This window comes from Penicillium digitatum, chromosome 6 (genome assembly GCF_016767815.1).
Source record: "Penicillium digitatum chromosome 6, complete sequence".
Classification (NCBI taxonomy): domain Eukaryota; kingdom Fungi; phylum Ascomycota; class Eurotiomycetes; order Eurotiales; family Aspergillaceae; genus Penicillium; species Penicillium digitatum.
Genome location: NC_089389.1, coordinates 1,279,059 through 1,293,696, shown reverse-complemented (window position 1 = coordinate 1,293,696; position 14,638 = coordinate 1,279,059). Strand labels below are relative to the sequence as shown.

At 49.1% G+C, this 14,638-nt stretch overlaps 4 protein-coding genes across 4 annotated transcripts; 1 reads left to right on the top strand and 3 right to left on the bottom strand.

The window, feature by feature from the left end:
* Window positions 1–288: 288 nt before the first annotated feature.
* On the bottom strand, window positions 289–2,945 carry Pdw03_5475 (Multicopy suppressor of stt4 mutation; the record flags this gene model as incomplete). Its single annotated transcript, XM_014683354.1, has 2 exons — window positions 289–1,780; window positions 1,831–2,945. 2 exons carry the CDS (start codon window positions 2,943–2,945, stop codon window positions 289–291), a joined length of 2,607 nt encoding a protein of 868 aa, XP_014538840.1.
* Window positions 2,946–6,936: 3,991 nt separating this feature from the next.
* Window positions 6,937–8,136, bottom strand: Pdw03_5474 (Histone H1; the record flags this gene model as incomplete). Its single annotated transcript, XM_014683355.1, has 7 exons — window positions 6,937–7,062; window positions 7,130–7,240; window positions 7,293–7,399; window positions 7,528–7,658; window positions 7,764–7,786; window positions 7,949–7,974; window positions 8,070–8,136. 7 exons carry the CDS (start codon window positions 8,134–8,136, stop codon window positions 6,937–6,939), a joined length of 591 nt encoding a protein of 196 aa, XP_014538841.1.
* Window positions 8,137–10,365: 2,229 nt separating this feature from the next.
* On the bottom strand, window positions 10,366–11,779 carry Pdw03_5473 (Flap endonuclease 1; the record flags this gene model as incomplete). Its single annotated transcript, XM_014683356.1, has 5 exons — window positions 10,366–10,887; window positions 10,942–11,503; window positions 11,564–11,568; window positions 11,630–11,715; window positions 11,767–11,779. The coding sequence occupies 5 exons, from the start codon at window positions 11,777–11,779 to the stop codon at window positions 10,366–10,368; spliced, it is 1,188 nt and encodes a 395-aa protein (XP_014538842.1).
* Window positions 11,780–12,197: 418 nt separating this feature from the next.
* On the top strand, window positions 12,198–14,484 carry Pdw03_5472 (Fungal specific transcription factor, putative; the record flags this gene model as incomplete). Its single annotated transcript, XM_066101068.1, has 5 exons — window positions 12,198–12,239; window positions 12,302–12,363; window positions 12,427–13,273; window positions 13,323–13,599; window positions 13,655–14,484. 5 exons carry the CDS (start codon window positions 12,198–12,200, stop codon window positions 14,482–14,484), a joined length of 2,058 nt encoding a protein of 685 aa, XP_065958008.1.
* Between the last annotated feature and the right edge of the window lie 154 nt (window positions 14,485–14,638).

The window sequence follows — 14,638 nt, the reverse complement described above, 5'->3', positions numbered from 1 at the left end:
GAGTAATCCAGGCAAAGGTAAATAGGAAACACACGAAGAGACGGAGATGAGTTGCTCAACAATCAACAAAAATTATACACATGTCACTCGTGAACATCAGTTTCTTGCGGAAAGTTTTTGGGGAAAGTATGAGGATGGGAAGATGATATGCCTCGCGCAGACCCACGCTGAGGAAACAAAATAGGTGGTTCTATCAAGAGCAACAAGGGGGATATCTCGCTGAATACAAAAAAAACAAGGCAAAGAGACGAATTAAGGTATCAAGGGGATGGCAGTCGCTGCAAAGAGCTAACGTCGGACCGGACCGGGATTCGGAAGATTGCGCCGATCAACTTCCTTGCCTTTGCTAGAAATTGCCGGTGGAGCGTCGCGAGGGGTATGCAATTCCTGGTCGAAATCTTGAGGGCCGTTTCGGCTGTGCGAGCTGTGCCCTCCGACACTGCTTGCCTCGCCGGCTTCGTCCACGATGGGAAGAGTCGAAGTCGGACCGGGGCCTCCGGCATCTGCTGGGTCCCAAACAGTGGCTAATGTTCGAGGATGTGTGACGGAAACGTCTTTCGATGCCTCCTTCTCCGCTGTCTGCATTGTTCGCTCGACAGAAGAGGATCTCGAATGCGGATTTTCGGTTGATTGTTGAGGTGCACCGGAGGCAGAAACTCGAGAATCGTGTCCTCGTTCGGCTTCTTCCTTCGACATGGTGATTCCCTTGATAAAATTAATGAAGCGCTCTCCGTACCTCTCTGGTGGGATTGGAGATATCTGTGTCCGGTCATGCGAGAATCCTTTGAAAAGGTTCTCGAGTTTCTTTATGGTTCCGTAATGAGTTAGGCAATCAATTATACCGAGGTAATAGATCTCATCACCGGGTTGGCCATTCTCATGAGTCGCCAAGAAACCTCCATCATCCGCGTAGAAAACATGATATTTCCGTTCATCGAGGATTTCATCTGGCATCTTCGCAGCTGCTTTGTCCAATGGAACAGGTCGTTCGCGTTTGATTAGCATGCGCAGCTCCCGGGCCTTGCGTTCATTTTCCAATTTCGATGGAGTGCGCATTAGGTTGTTGGGAGTCGCATCCTCTTCGCGGTTGCCTCCTGGCTGGAAGACCTGAAGAGTCTTGTCACGCAATTTCTCTTCGTTGCCCCGGCCTGCATCATGGATTCCCACCAAAAGAGAGTAGTCCATGATCTTGAGTTTTTGAAGCAACACCACGTCGCGTTTTAATTGCTCAATGAAGAAGTCTCGTTTTGGCGGGCCACATTCCAAGTGGCGATTGCGACGAACCCAGTTCAAGTCCTTCATAGTCGCTCTGGGGTTTCTCTCAAGATCTGACTCTTGCAGGTCACGACCAATCGTCGAGCCCTTCAGGTCGAACGTCTGGTGGATATCTCGGTGGGGCGGAAACAGGTTGTTCATCACGACAAAGTGGATCTTTCGGCCGTATGCCATCTTGACTCGATGTAATCCATAGAATTGTGAGATGAGGGTGTTTGGGTTGTTCTCTACGTGCCGGTAGTACTCAGGAAGAATCTTCCGGAGAAGCTTGTGCTCGGAATGATGAATGGTCTTGATGATGTACTTGTAGTCACGTGAAAAGTAGAAGAAGCTCCCGCTCTTGCCGGGGGAGCCCAGTTCCGACAAAATGTATTTGCTTGTGAGTGACATCAGGTAGTCGGCGGGATCGAGACGGAATTTGGCGCGAAGGTGTCGAAACACCCACGGTGCATAGTCTTTGAACTTGAAGTCGTATTTTGCGGAGGGAATCAGTTCGTTTCCGGTTCTGCTACTGTTAGTACGATGCCAAATTTCAATCCTAAAAGGGGTGCGCACATGTCAAAAGAGAATTTGTGTTTGGCATCAAAGTCTGCCGGGGTGAGTTCCCGGTCCATTTTCGCGTTGATCCTCGAGACTGTGAATCGGATACCAGTCAACATGTTGTATGCTGTCACATAGTTGACGTGGTTCTGGTCGACTTTGGTGCCGACAATCACCCGCTCGTCGTCCTCCTCTTCGCGGCGTCGTCGCGACGCTCGCTTTTGTTTAAAAGCTTCGGCCCATCGGGCCGCATCTTCATCCGGTGGTGCCTCATCCAAAGTGATGTCTTGCTGGGTGCTGGTTTTCGTAGCTCGTCTGATTAGACCGACCGATGCGCGTCGGAAGCCAGCCGTCGGTGACATGCGGCCACTGCTGTACACTGTGTCATCGGTGTATTCTCGGCTATCTCGTCGAACACTTGGCGTTGTCGGAACCTGCAATGAATGTCGTTGTCGCATGCTGGAATTCTGCGATTCTGGCATGGAGGCAGCGTCGAGCGTCGATGAGGCGGGAGGGGAGGAGTGACGTGGTTGGCCGGGCTTCGAGTTCGGTGTCAGGCGATCGGGGTCTGGAGAATGACGACCGGCCTCATCCTGCTGCGGGATTTGTAAGAGCGAGGCCGATGGTGAGATCGAAGACTCATCGGCATTAGGTGGATGAATATCTCCATTGACCATGAGTTTCTGGACAGGTCGGCCGTTTGCAGTGCCATTCGGTTGTTGGGTGGAAGGGGATTCTGTTGTGGAAATAGCTCCCGGTCCAGTGTCGGAAGTTTTACGGTCGAGCATAGCGGACGGGCGGCCATTCTCCCGGGGATCTCTCATGGATCCATTGCCTATCGAATGCATGCTGCCGTCCTTGGACAGGGGCAGGTCGCGCGTGTACGAGCCAATACTAGAGCGAGGGCCATTCAGGGAGTATGCACTGACGTTCTTCAGGTCAGTCAGAAGGTGCCGGTCATTCTGATGAGAGTCGTGATTCGCGTCGTTGCCGTTGGGCCAGTTGGTCCACAGGAAAGTATTTCCGACGGGGGTCTTATCGTGCGACTTCCGAGGGGGTTCGAACGAGCGAGGATGAGTAGCCGTGGCCGTAGCAGACTGATAGGAGACGTCGTTGGAGAAGGCTGCCATGTTGAATTTTCAAAGAACGGGGGTGACGTGAGTTCTGCGTGGACCGGCAAACCGAAGTGACGGAAGTCACCCTTATTGGCGGAGATACAGTTGTGAACCGGACGGCGTTCCAGATGTTAGAAGATAAAAGAGAGTGTAGAGCCAGTTGCCCAGGGCAAGGGTATTCAACCGATCATGATTCAACCAATACAAAAGGGGAAGAAAGGGTAAATGAGGTTGTTAAATGGGGAAAATATGGGGGGGGGGATGTGGAAGGAAAGTTGGTTGTCTGGGAGAAAAAGAATTACATGTAAGGAAATGTCCCCTCCATTCACATCAATGTTTTTGGACTTTCTTTCTTCTATCATTCTATATAATGAATGATTATAAAAATGCTCTGATAGACCTACAATATAAGATACTTTTTTTTTCAAATTTCCACTTAGAGAACATGAATACACGATTGTGGTTGTAATATGGTCAATACCCAGGTATCAGGTTGCATAAAAAATTCGGATGTTCAATGAGCGCGGTTTATCACATCATAGTTCCACTTGTTACTTCCGATATAAGATTGCCAATTTCATCACTCCGTAGTCTCTCTCTGTCTCTCTCTCTCTCTCTCTCTCTCTCTCTTTATCTCTCTCTACCCCTCAGTCCCTGTTGTTTATGCAAGGAGATCGGCGTTGCACAAACCCCGACGATGGACTTCGTCGATTGGGTCTTTTATACTCCGTAAACTCCGTACGAAGGCAAGATAGACATGGAAGGTCACATCTAACAACAAATACCGTATGGGTATTGCTCCGACAGCAATACCCAGATTCCGGACTCTCAATACACTGGCGTGGAGAGGGCCACGGGTGGCGACCCATTACAATGTCATCAAGTCTCGTCGACCCTTTCTTTTTAGTTTCAGCCCAGGGAGAGAGAGAGAGAGAGAGAGAGAATCGGAAACGGTTCTTCAATCACTTACCATGTCGTGTCTCTAGTGATGTTGTCTATTTTATACATACTTCCAAAGCATTCCCAAAAATAGGGCTCCCCATATACAGTTGCAATGAAATCTTCATCTGCGCCACAGGGGAAGTTCTCCACTTCGTGTACGGAGGACTCCGTACAAGATACCAAGATACCAAGATACAAAGATACAAAGATACAATGTAAAGGATAGTCCCTGACCGGCATCCCCCTCGTTCCCGAACTCCAGGGTGAAAAGCATTCAACATCCGAGCCGATGGTAAAAATAGACCGTCAATTTCTTGAAGGACCCGTGGGGATAACATCTCATATCGAAAAGTATCTAGGGAGTATAAAAGACACAAAAGACATGCAATTCTCAACCACTTCGACCATTTATCCTGATTTTCCACTTTTCCTGCCGTATCCATAATGTATGGCGCAGTCATCTCTCCGCACGATCCTACTCGATTTAACTTTCCCCAATCACTCCGTGAAATCGATAGCGGCATGACCAGTTAGAAAGCGTTCTTTACCGTTCTTTCCATGTGTCCAGAGTACCTTACAGATTGTTACATCTCCAGGTGTGCGGATGGCATGGTAGGATCGAACCAAAGTTTCAGCTTCGTCGCATGATCTCTGTTAATTAATGGCAATTCAAAGTGTCGCACGTCATCTCATCTCTTTAAATTGGTGAACGATCGGATGGAAAGAGTAGAATGAAGGGATGAGGTTCACGGGTGTCCAAATGTGTAACGAATCGATCTGGACGCACGCCTCCCAAGGTTCCCTCAGGGCCCCACTGAGTCCCGAATCTGTTCCGAGTTTGATGCGGTCCAGGGCAACCCACTACAACATAGAGCGACAACTATATAGACCCTCCGACATACAGAAAAAGGGACTGTCAATGAGCCATTTCTGTCGGAGCTGGGGTATCATGACACGGCAAAACGGCAAAGCAGCCTCACCGCAACCGATCTGGTACTCTATCCCTGTGCATGATTTCAATTTAATATTTGTGACCTCCCTTGCATACGACCACATGTCATGTGCCATTGGGGAAGGATCTAGCTCATCGTTCGGCGTGGAAATTGATGTTAGTCGTGCCCGACTCCGCATGCTGAACCCACTCGCTCTATTTGACATGTCGATAGGCAAGGCGCAAACGATCTTTCCAGGGCTGTTCTCAAAAGAGGAGAAGGATGCCGTACACAGCTCGCCGGTGCTCAACTCATTTTCCGATTGGGAATTTCAACAGTCATGATCTTCCAGGGTGCTTCCCACTTCAGTCACTTCAGTCAACTCTGTAGGATAGTGAGGATGATCAACTGGGAGAACACTGATGTACACCGCCACCGATCAAGCGAGATCAACCGACTGGGCACAAGGAACTTGGAGTTCAATGAAGGGTGGGGTCACTACGATGGGTCAACGCCGTCAAATTCGAGAGTCCGGGGGGAACTTTGAAGGACCATTTTGGTTTGTCTGTCAATGTCCCACAATTGCTTATTCATCCATCCAATTCCTTACGACTTGAATTCACTTGAATTCACGGTTGAAGGATGACATTGACCACCACTACCATGGCTACACTCCCAATCACCCGTTGACTATGCCCGAAAGGTGTGGAATTATGATTTCACCTGGACGGATAAAGATTTAACAACCGAAGAGCTGCTTTTGAGACAATGATCTAGCTGGAGATAGTGTGAGCCGACGACGGGCTATTGCCGTGAAGCACAAGCCGAGCAGGACGGGACAGTATTTTGAAAAAGATCACGAAGAGAGAGAGAGAGAGAGAGTGTGTGTGTGTGTGTATGACAAGTACTCCGTACTCTAGGAAGAACTAAAAGCGGTCCCTGAATGTATTGATTGGGCACAAATTGAGCGCGGACCTGAGTTTCTCGTTCGCTCCGTGACCCCTGGATCCCTAGTCCGACCGGGCTCTTCAAGGATTTCTACCACATCGGAGGCACTGCAGTGGAGAGGCATCCTTGACACAGACATCAACCTTCTCCCGGTTCAGACCGATGGGAACGATCAAAGATGTTGTCTTCCTACTTGAATGCCGGGTTAATGCTCTGGCTTTGAGCTTGTTGGCAGATGTTCTCAGTGCAAATGGCATGGTCTCTCGATCTCTTTTACATATTCTTGGATACTGTGCTTAAATGCAGACCCAGATCTTTCAATTGCATGTCGTGTTTCAGTCACGATATCCATGAGGTGAAGAAATGAGAGAAAAGATTCTACGACTTCTGAGACCACTTGCTCGTTTTAATACACTCCTGTAGTGTTTTTTTTTTCCCTCGAAAGATCGCACGGATATTGTCAGCACCGGTATCCGATCCGAATTACCGGTATTCGTTAGATCATGTGGCTCAAGCCAGGGCTGAGCTAGGGATAGGACTCTTGAGCATCATCTGACAATGGTTGTTTCAGTGCGACCTCCAGCTCATACGCTAGTGCTATAAACACGCTCTATGAATGCCCTACTCCGTACTAGTTCACATGTTCTTGTCAACAACCTAGATTGGACGATCTCAAGGACAAACACCAAAATTCGATAAAATCAATCAAGCTTGTATCAGTCCAGTATGTTGTAGACTAAGGGGGGGGGGGGAAATAAAAATAGACACTGACACTGACACGAGACCAGATGTGGAGAGATCTGCAGTATGCTTCTACAAGGTCCGCGGTTGACAGTCTACACTTTCAACACCAAGATTCGACCAACCCCAATTTGAATTCCACATTGAGAATGGAATGATTCGCAATATCAAGATAAATCAGATTGCAGTTCCCCATCGCAAAACCCACCGCAGAACGCCACCCATAGGACTTTGGAAAGAAGCAAAGCCAGCATAGCAAAGAAACCCCAAAAAGCAAAAGCAGAAACAAAACCAAGGAAACCGTCAGAGCCACAGAGATCAAGGAGTCCAAAGAAATTACAAGAGAAGAAGGAATCAGTACCGGGTACTCCCCCTGGAAATGCGCACGTGAAAATAGAGGGAGAGCTCAACCCAGTGAAAAACAAAGGAGGATAACAAAGCCTCTACTTCGTGGTAGTCCGCTTCTGGGGAGCAGCTCGGGTTGTTGCTGGCTGCGGGGCAGTAGTCTTGGTGATACGGCCAGACTTGGTCTTTCCCAGAATCTTGGGCTGTTCAACGACAGCAGGGGCCTGGAATAATCGTCAGTCACGGGTCGATCAAGGGAGGTTGTGGACAGAACATCCGGAACCGACTTACAGCAGTGGAAGTCTTGCGGGCCTTGCCAGAGTTGGCCTTGGGCTTGGTGGTGGTAGCCTTCTTGGGCGCAGCCTTCTTGGCAGCAGTCTTTGGGGCAGTCTTGGTGGGAGGCTTATATTATAATTAGCAGGACCATGGGAGTCCGTCCTCGGTAAGAGCTTACCTTGACAGTGGCCTTAGGGGTAGGCTTCGCAGCAGGCTTTGCGGCAGGTTTAGGAGCGGCCTTGACAGGAGCATCCTTCTTCGCAAGCTTCAAGGGGCCAGATGGGCCTAGACGGTGACGTGTTAGTAAAATGGTCAAGTCAACGAGGGAAAATGCAGCTAAATGCACAAGTTGAGTCATATCAGGCCCAGTGGGATAGAATCATTGCGCGCAGGCTAGGTACACAAAAGCTTACCCTTGGGCTGAGTGAACTCGTTCTTCTCAACACCGGCCTTGATAGCCTTGTTGAACTGAGAGTCAAAGACGCTCTGGGAAGTGACGTTGATCTTGTTGTTAGACTGAACGTACTTCTTGATAGCCTGACGACTAAGATAGGGGGAGAGTCGGTTAGTGGCTTGGTTCTAGAATAAATGGCACGAGCACCCGGGACCCCAGATGCATCGGCGACAAAGGGAACCCCCAGAAACTTACCTGCTACCATTGCGTTCTTTCAGCTATACGCAGAAAGGACAAAGGTCAGTAATGAAAACCCAATAGAAGCTAATAGTTGATTTCGTTGTGGTTGTCCATGCCCAAAGGCAAAGACGTGTCACGGTCGGGCGCGCGACCCGAATCACAACAACCAGGTTGGCTCGCGCCGGCAGTGATCAACTCACGTTAATAATGGCATCCTTGATCATATCTGTATTCATCGAATCAGCAGATATTCGCGACTAGTTTCATATCGATATCGCTATTACGCGATGTGGTGGGCATTCAGGATCAGTGAAAACCTACCGCGGTAGGATGTGTGAGGAGCAGGCGCCGCCTTCTTGGACGCGCTGGTAACCTTCTTGGGGGGCATGATTGATAATTTAAGGCGAGAGAAGGGATGATGTGAAGAAGGTCAAGTTATCAAAAGATGAGAAGTAGAAGAAAAAAATACGTGGGGAGTGTGAAAGCAAAAGAGGAAGAGAAAAGGGCAGAAGGGAAAGGGAAGGCCGCGGGGCATCCGTGATTTATAGGCGACCGGTGTTGACAACAAGATCATCAGAGAGTGAAAAAAAGCACTTTCTTTTGAATTTTCATTCTAGAAGTTCTCTTTTGGCGGGTTCGTTTTTTTTTTTTTTACTAAACGTTGTGATTCGTTCCTGTCTTGCTGTGTTCTTTGCGAGCATCTCTTCGCGTGTTCCAACTTGGAAGAATGCCTGATGTCGATACATTCGCTCTCTATTCTATGAGATATATGAGACGCTTCAAATATCAAAATCATTTACTACATTAAATCACTCTCTATTAGAATAACTGAAGATTTTGCCGGATTCACGACGCGACAATAGTCTTATCAACTGGTAAACTGGGACTTCTACGCGTCCCTTTTCCCCTCGATAGAAATCGCACATGCTCTATTCTGGAGGCTTTTGGGGGCGAGCACATATTTTTTCCAGAGAGACCAGGGAGATCATTTTCCTATAGCCATATTCCAATGTCATCTGGGGTAACCATTCCCTTTTTGGGGATCTAGAAACCCTTTGTGAGACTTGGAATCCAGACGCGAAAAACGCTATAGTTCACTATAGTATGTCCTTTTATACTTGCATCGAGACCTCCTTGCTTTGGACCTGGACCTGCATAACCTCGTGCTGAAGGGGCACGTTGGAGATTTTAATCTTGTCGATTTCCATGGTACAACTCCTGGACGATGTCGAGACTCGACACTTTTGAGGACGTATATACAACTTGCATGGTTTCTCTCAAGGGAGATCCGATTGAAATAAGAGGTTAGAGTTCATTTTTTTTCGTCGTTTTGACCAGGGGGACAATAATAGGAGTACTTCTAGCAAAATGAGAATTTGCTCCCCATAGAGCAAAACAGATCACCACATCTAAATTATCAAACCCAATGAAATAAATAATTGAAAGGGGTTTTGGGGGTCAGAATCGCTAGAGACCAAAAGTCCCATAACCAATCACAAGATCCTTGAAACCCAACTTCCCTTAGGATTAGAGTGACACGCGATATACATCGGAAGGGAAACCTTGGAAGCTCTCTTGCCTGGGCAGCGGCAACGCCACTACCTAATCACATCAGGATCAGCAGACACAACCAATAAAAGACGCAGAATAGCCCCGATCCCACCATTCCCCGCTGATACGCACTCAGAAGGTTACCGGGAGGAAAGGAAGGTAGCCTGGGATCGACCCGGGGCAGATGTATAGGGGACCCATCTGACGAGCGTGTTTTGTCCCAACCTCGAACCAATGCAAACAGATTATAAGAAAGAAACCATCTCATTGAACGAAACCCCTCTTTTTTCAACTGTATAACCCCGATCATGGGTCCATCAGCGTAGCTGTGCGGCGGGGATCATCGCATCTGCATCCGCAACCGGCGCGTCGAATCAAGGGCTCAGGTAGTGAAAACGCTGATCTTGCACTGCATGTACTTTGGCTGTACCTTTTGAGAGGGTAGATTTTTCGTGGTAACTAATGCCGGCGTTTATTTTTGGCATTCGAAGTATTTGCTGCTTTCCCTCGTGAAGATCAATCGTAGTTGGTGTTGAGAGGCCTCGACTAATCTCGCTAATCGGGCCCGATCTATACAACCCTTCTACGCGAACGCTGAAAATCAACACCCTGCGAAAACTACACCAGAACTTCCGAAAAAAAAACTTTTATATGCTCATGTGCTCAGAACAGATGGTAGATAACAAATACATGTTTTTTGGACCGTTCGATCAACTGTAGCCCCGAGGATCAGACGAAATTCGCGTGTCTGCCTTGCTTGATCTTGTCTGATCTCGACGTCCAAGGGACTGGTAAAAGATACTGGACCATTAAAGAAGCCCAGGAACATTGAATTCTCAGGTTTGATTTCAAATCAGACCACCCTTTGCTATGATACACAGAAATTCATGCCCTGTCCCGATCCGAGGCGAAGCGGACATTCTCCGCACGGATATAAACAATGCATAAGAAACAACGAAATAAACCACAGAACGCCTACGCCAGTCCAGCTCATATTAGATCAAGAAAGACTTTCGCATCATTAGTTGTTCTTGACAGAAAAAGAGAAGCATGTCTCATCAAGATACTAGGCTGCCCCACGCGGTTTCGCCTTGGCATCCTTCTTAGCCTTGGCATCTTCCTTCTTTTTCTTCTTTTGCTGCAGCAGCTTCTCGTCGTGCTTGCGCTTGAGAGATGCTTTCTCATCTTCAGTGCGGGCGACGGGCTTAAAGAATCCCTCCAGCCGGGATTGTTGGGCGGTCTTGAGGTGCTTCGAGAGACGGGCGGCCCCGTTGCGCACACGGTCTTCATTGAAGCCCTTGTCTCCAACCAGATACTCAATCAGGCCCTCGACGTTGGGAGCTTCCCACTTGAAGTCGCATTCGGCGTGATCGGCAGGCCGGACGTCTGGGTTGGAAAACAGCTCTCGCGCATCCTCGTAGGGCCAGTCTTCAGGAACTACGAACTTCTTCTTTGGGTCATTCTTCATGAACTCCAGGACTTTCTCCAGAGACTTGTGCTCCTTGATGAGGCTGAGAGCAGTGGTGGCTCCCACTTTGGGAATAGGCTCCAGGTAGTCACAGCCGAGAAGAATGCAGAGATCGATGAACTGGATGGTAGGCATAGTTAGCAATTGTGATTACACGTATCAAAGATATAGTACCTGTGGGCGGTCCATATCAAGACCCTCAAGTGCGCGATCCAAGTGGATTTCTTGGATAGGTTCCTTGCGCTGCTCACTGAATGTCAGGTGGCGCAGGAGAATCGGCGACTCAAAACACAATGTATCCATGTCTTCGGACGCAGCTGCATACACCTTACCCGCACGAGCCAGGACGGCACACTGGGCTTCGGCTTCCGTCGGTGCGTTAATGAAAGGAATTCCCATCAGTCCAAGGAGCTTCTTGCACTCTGCATTATGTTCACGGGTGACGCGGACAGTCCGTCGTGAGAATTTTTCGATGTCTTCCGCAGTTCCGGTTTCTTTCGCCTCTTCATGGGCTTCGGCTGCTTCAGCCTTGCGTGCAACACGCTTCGCCAATTCACCGGACTTGAGTTTCGGCGGGGCTCCGTCGAAAACATAGAGAGGTTTGATGCCGTTATCCACCATCCGGAGTGTACGGTAGAACATGCCCATCAGGTGGGATGTGGTCTCACCTGACTCACTCATGAGCTGTTGACCCTCCGAGCGCACGGCGATCAGGAAACTGTAGATGCTCATCGACCTATTCTGGGTAAGCGATTAGAGATTCTTGAGCCACCGGGACGATTCTCCAACGACATACGCATCCTAATCCATGTGATTCATATGTTAGTATCCGAAGGTATATTACAGGTTACACAATTCATACAATCGCGACCTTGCGGCCGAAGTGGTTCTTGATTTCGCCCGTCTTGATCGCATCGGGGGCATTCTCGGAGATAACCTGGTACAGGTCTAGAGTTTATTTAGCAAAAAGTTGCATATGGTTAAGAGTCAGATACATACGCTTAATACCCATCTTGGATGTGAGTTTATCTTGTCTCGGGTTGGAATCTTGTGTCTGTGTAGAAAGTTAAGCTTGACCTGTCGCAACACGCGAACGCGCTAGGCTGGAAGCGCGACACCATTTAATCCTAATTGGGTATAGTGCAATGCAAGGTCATGTGACCACATAATTGAAGCCTTGTTTCTGCCTGAATATCCATGGCTGCCGTAGGCGGCCAGCCGCCAATGAGTGATTCGGGCCAGAACCGGCCGGTCCACAGGTGTGAAGCTGTACTAACCCCGCCTTTCTGTCTTCCCCGGAATGCGCCAGGAGGATGAGTCCAACCCCCACACTAACATGAAGCGGAATCGCATTCAGTTCGAGGCCTATGGTGACGCCTCGTCCGTTTCTCCTCCGCAGGGTGGTCTAATCCCGGAGGACCGCCCTCACCATGTTCCGAAGATCTCTCGACGCATACGGGCATGCACCGAGTGTAAGCGGCATAAGGTGCGCTGTGACATGAAGGCAACTGACTCGGTGTGCTCGCGGTGTCAGCGCATGGGACTAGAGTGTGTTGTGAATAAAAGCCTCCAAACATTACTGGAGGACGAAGCCGAGTGAGTGCCTTATCTTGGGGTGTCTACACTGGTGACAGATGCTGATTGTGCTGTCTACGACAGGTGGAAATTAAAGATCGAATCGGCAATGACGGACCTGCTAAGAAAATCCCAACTACCGGAGCTATCATACTACCAAGCAGGCGGAAGTACAATCGAGACGCCTTCGAACAAAAGCGGCCGGAAAGATTCCACCGCCTCGACTGATAATATTGGATTTGCGCAACACAAAAGGGCTGAGCCAGCCGGCAGTAAAGTAGGAAATGGCACAGCTGTAAGGTCAAACTATGGCTTCCCCCAACAACAACAACAACAACAACCACGATATTCGTTGGGCCGCGAGGAAACTGGAGCAACCTCTCTAGTAACAGCACCGATGGGCAGTTTATACGAGGTAACGCAGCTCAGTGAAAACTGCGAGAATTCGCCCGGACAAAAGCTTGCCCCAGATCAAGCACCGGTCACTGATCTCATCTCGCGCGGAGTGGTGGATATCCAGGAAGCGGAGGAGCTGTTCTATCAGTTCGACCAGGTACTCAACCGCTACTTATGGGATGGAGCCTTGCTAGCACATAAAGATTTGGCGTCTGTCCGGCGGTCGTCATCAATGTTATCTGCCGCTATTTTGGCTGTCACCGCGCTTCATATGCCGACCAAGGAACGCACGTTTGATACCTGCTACACCGAATTTGCACGATTAGCATCGGAGTCTATGCTGGGTCATCACCACACCTTGGATGATATCCGCGCACTATGTATTGGAGCATTTTGGCTTGCGGATGTTAGCTGGAAACTCTCTGGTTATGCGGTCCGCATTGCAACCGAGCGCAACCTGCACCAGTTCTTTCGCAAAGCTACACAAGGGTCTCCAGAACACATGGAACAGGCAAGGCTATGGTATCTTCTTTACGTGAGTAGTCTTCAACCCAAATCTTTGCTGTTTTTGCTCATTTATTCAGACCTTGGAACACCACTTTTCTATAGCATACGGCCGACCACCGATGATCCACGAAGATGCTAGTATCACTCAACACAATGTCTTTACACAAAACCCACATATTTCACAGGGAGATCTTCGACTTCACAGCCAGGTTGACCTGTTCATAATTCTCACCCGAATTTATTTTGCCTTCGGTCCAGATGTCGACTTAGAGGTCCCCGAGAGCGATTTCCCCAAGATTGATCGATATGATGTTGACATAGGGGACTGGAAGTCAGCATGGCTTCCTAGACTTGGTAAGTCTTGACTTCCTGGAATACAACTACACTGTCTAATATGTTGCCACAACAGCGGGAAGCCGTTACGTCGGCGCATATCCCTACAAGGCCGTATATATGCACTATCATTTTTCTCGACTGCAGCTGAACTCAGTTGCTCTGCGCACTTACCACTCATCCACTTCCTCGGGACAAATGTCATTTGAACGCAAGAAACGTGCCAACATCGCTGTTGAATCCGCCGTTGCGACACTCCAGGTTTGTCTGGACGAGCGAGATATCCAGCTGGCGCTCGTAGGCGTCCCACTATATCTCCATAGCATGATCACATTTGCTGCAGTCTTTCTGCTAAAAATCGCAGCTAAGGTTTGCTCGAACGGGGCAATTCCCGGGAGCCTGGGCAAACGGACCTCAATCGCCTCGGCAGGGCTACACGTTGACGTGAGCTACGTGCGTGTTCTTGTTGGGCGGGTTGTTGATCTCATGGTGGCTTGCAGCCAGCGGGCGAGTGAGCGCCACCTAAGCCACCACATCGCCCGGGGTCTCCGCAAGATGCTGAATGGGCTTGAGGAGTGGGAGAAGCGCACTGCTGGTACCCAGCAACATCCCACGGGGTCATCTGCGCAGGATTCTCATTCTTTCTTCAGACCGGTGGTCATCCCCGGAGCGCAAATGCTGGGTGAACGTGACACCATTCTGAATCTTCCGCCTCCATTACTTGGGGTGGCGCCACTATCGGCTGAACGCAGCAATGGGTTTGAACCTTCTCTGACCCCAGAAAAACAGGAACCTGGTCTATCGGAGGGCTCGGTTGACCCTATGATGGCCGATCTGTGGGGCTTCGACGAGGAATATTTCCCTACAGGGGTGTTTGACTTCCTTCAGAGTCAGATGCCAGCGTGATCTACCTGGGACTTGGAATGCTTTCCCTTAATTTTTCTCTTGGTATATACATAACTAACGGCCCATGATTAGCAACCACAGTTGTTGCAGGGGACTAAGGATACTAGATATATATGTTTAAAGTGAACTATTGATTAAGACGAGCTATACCTCC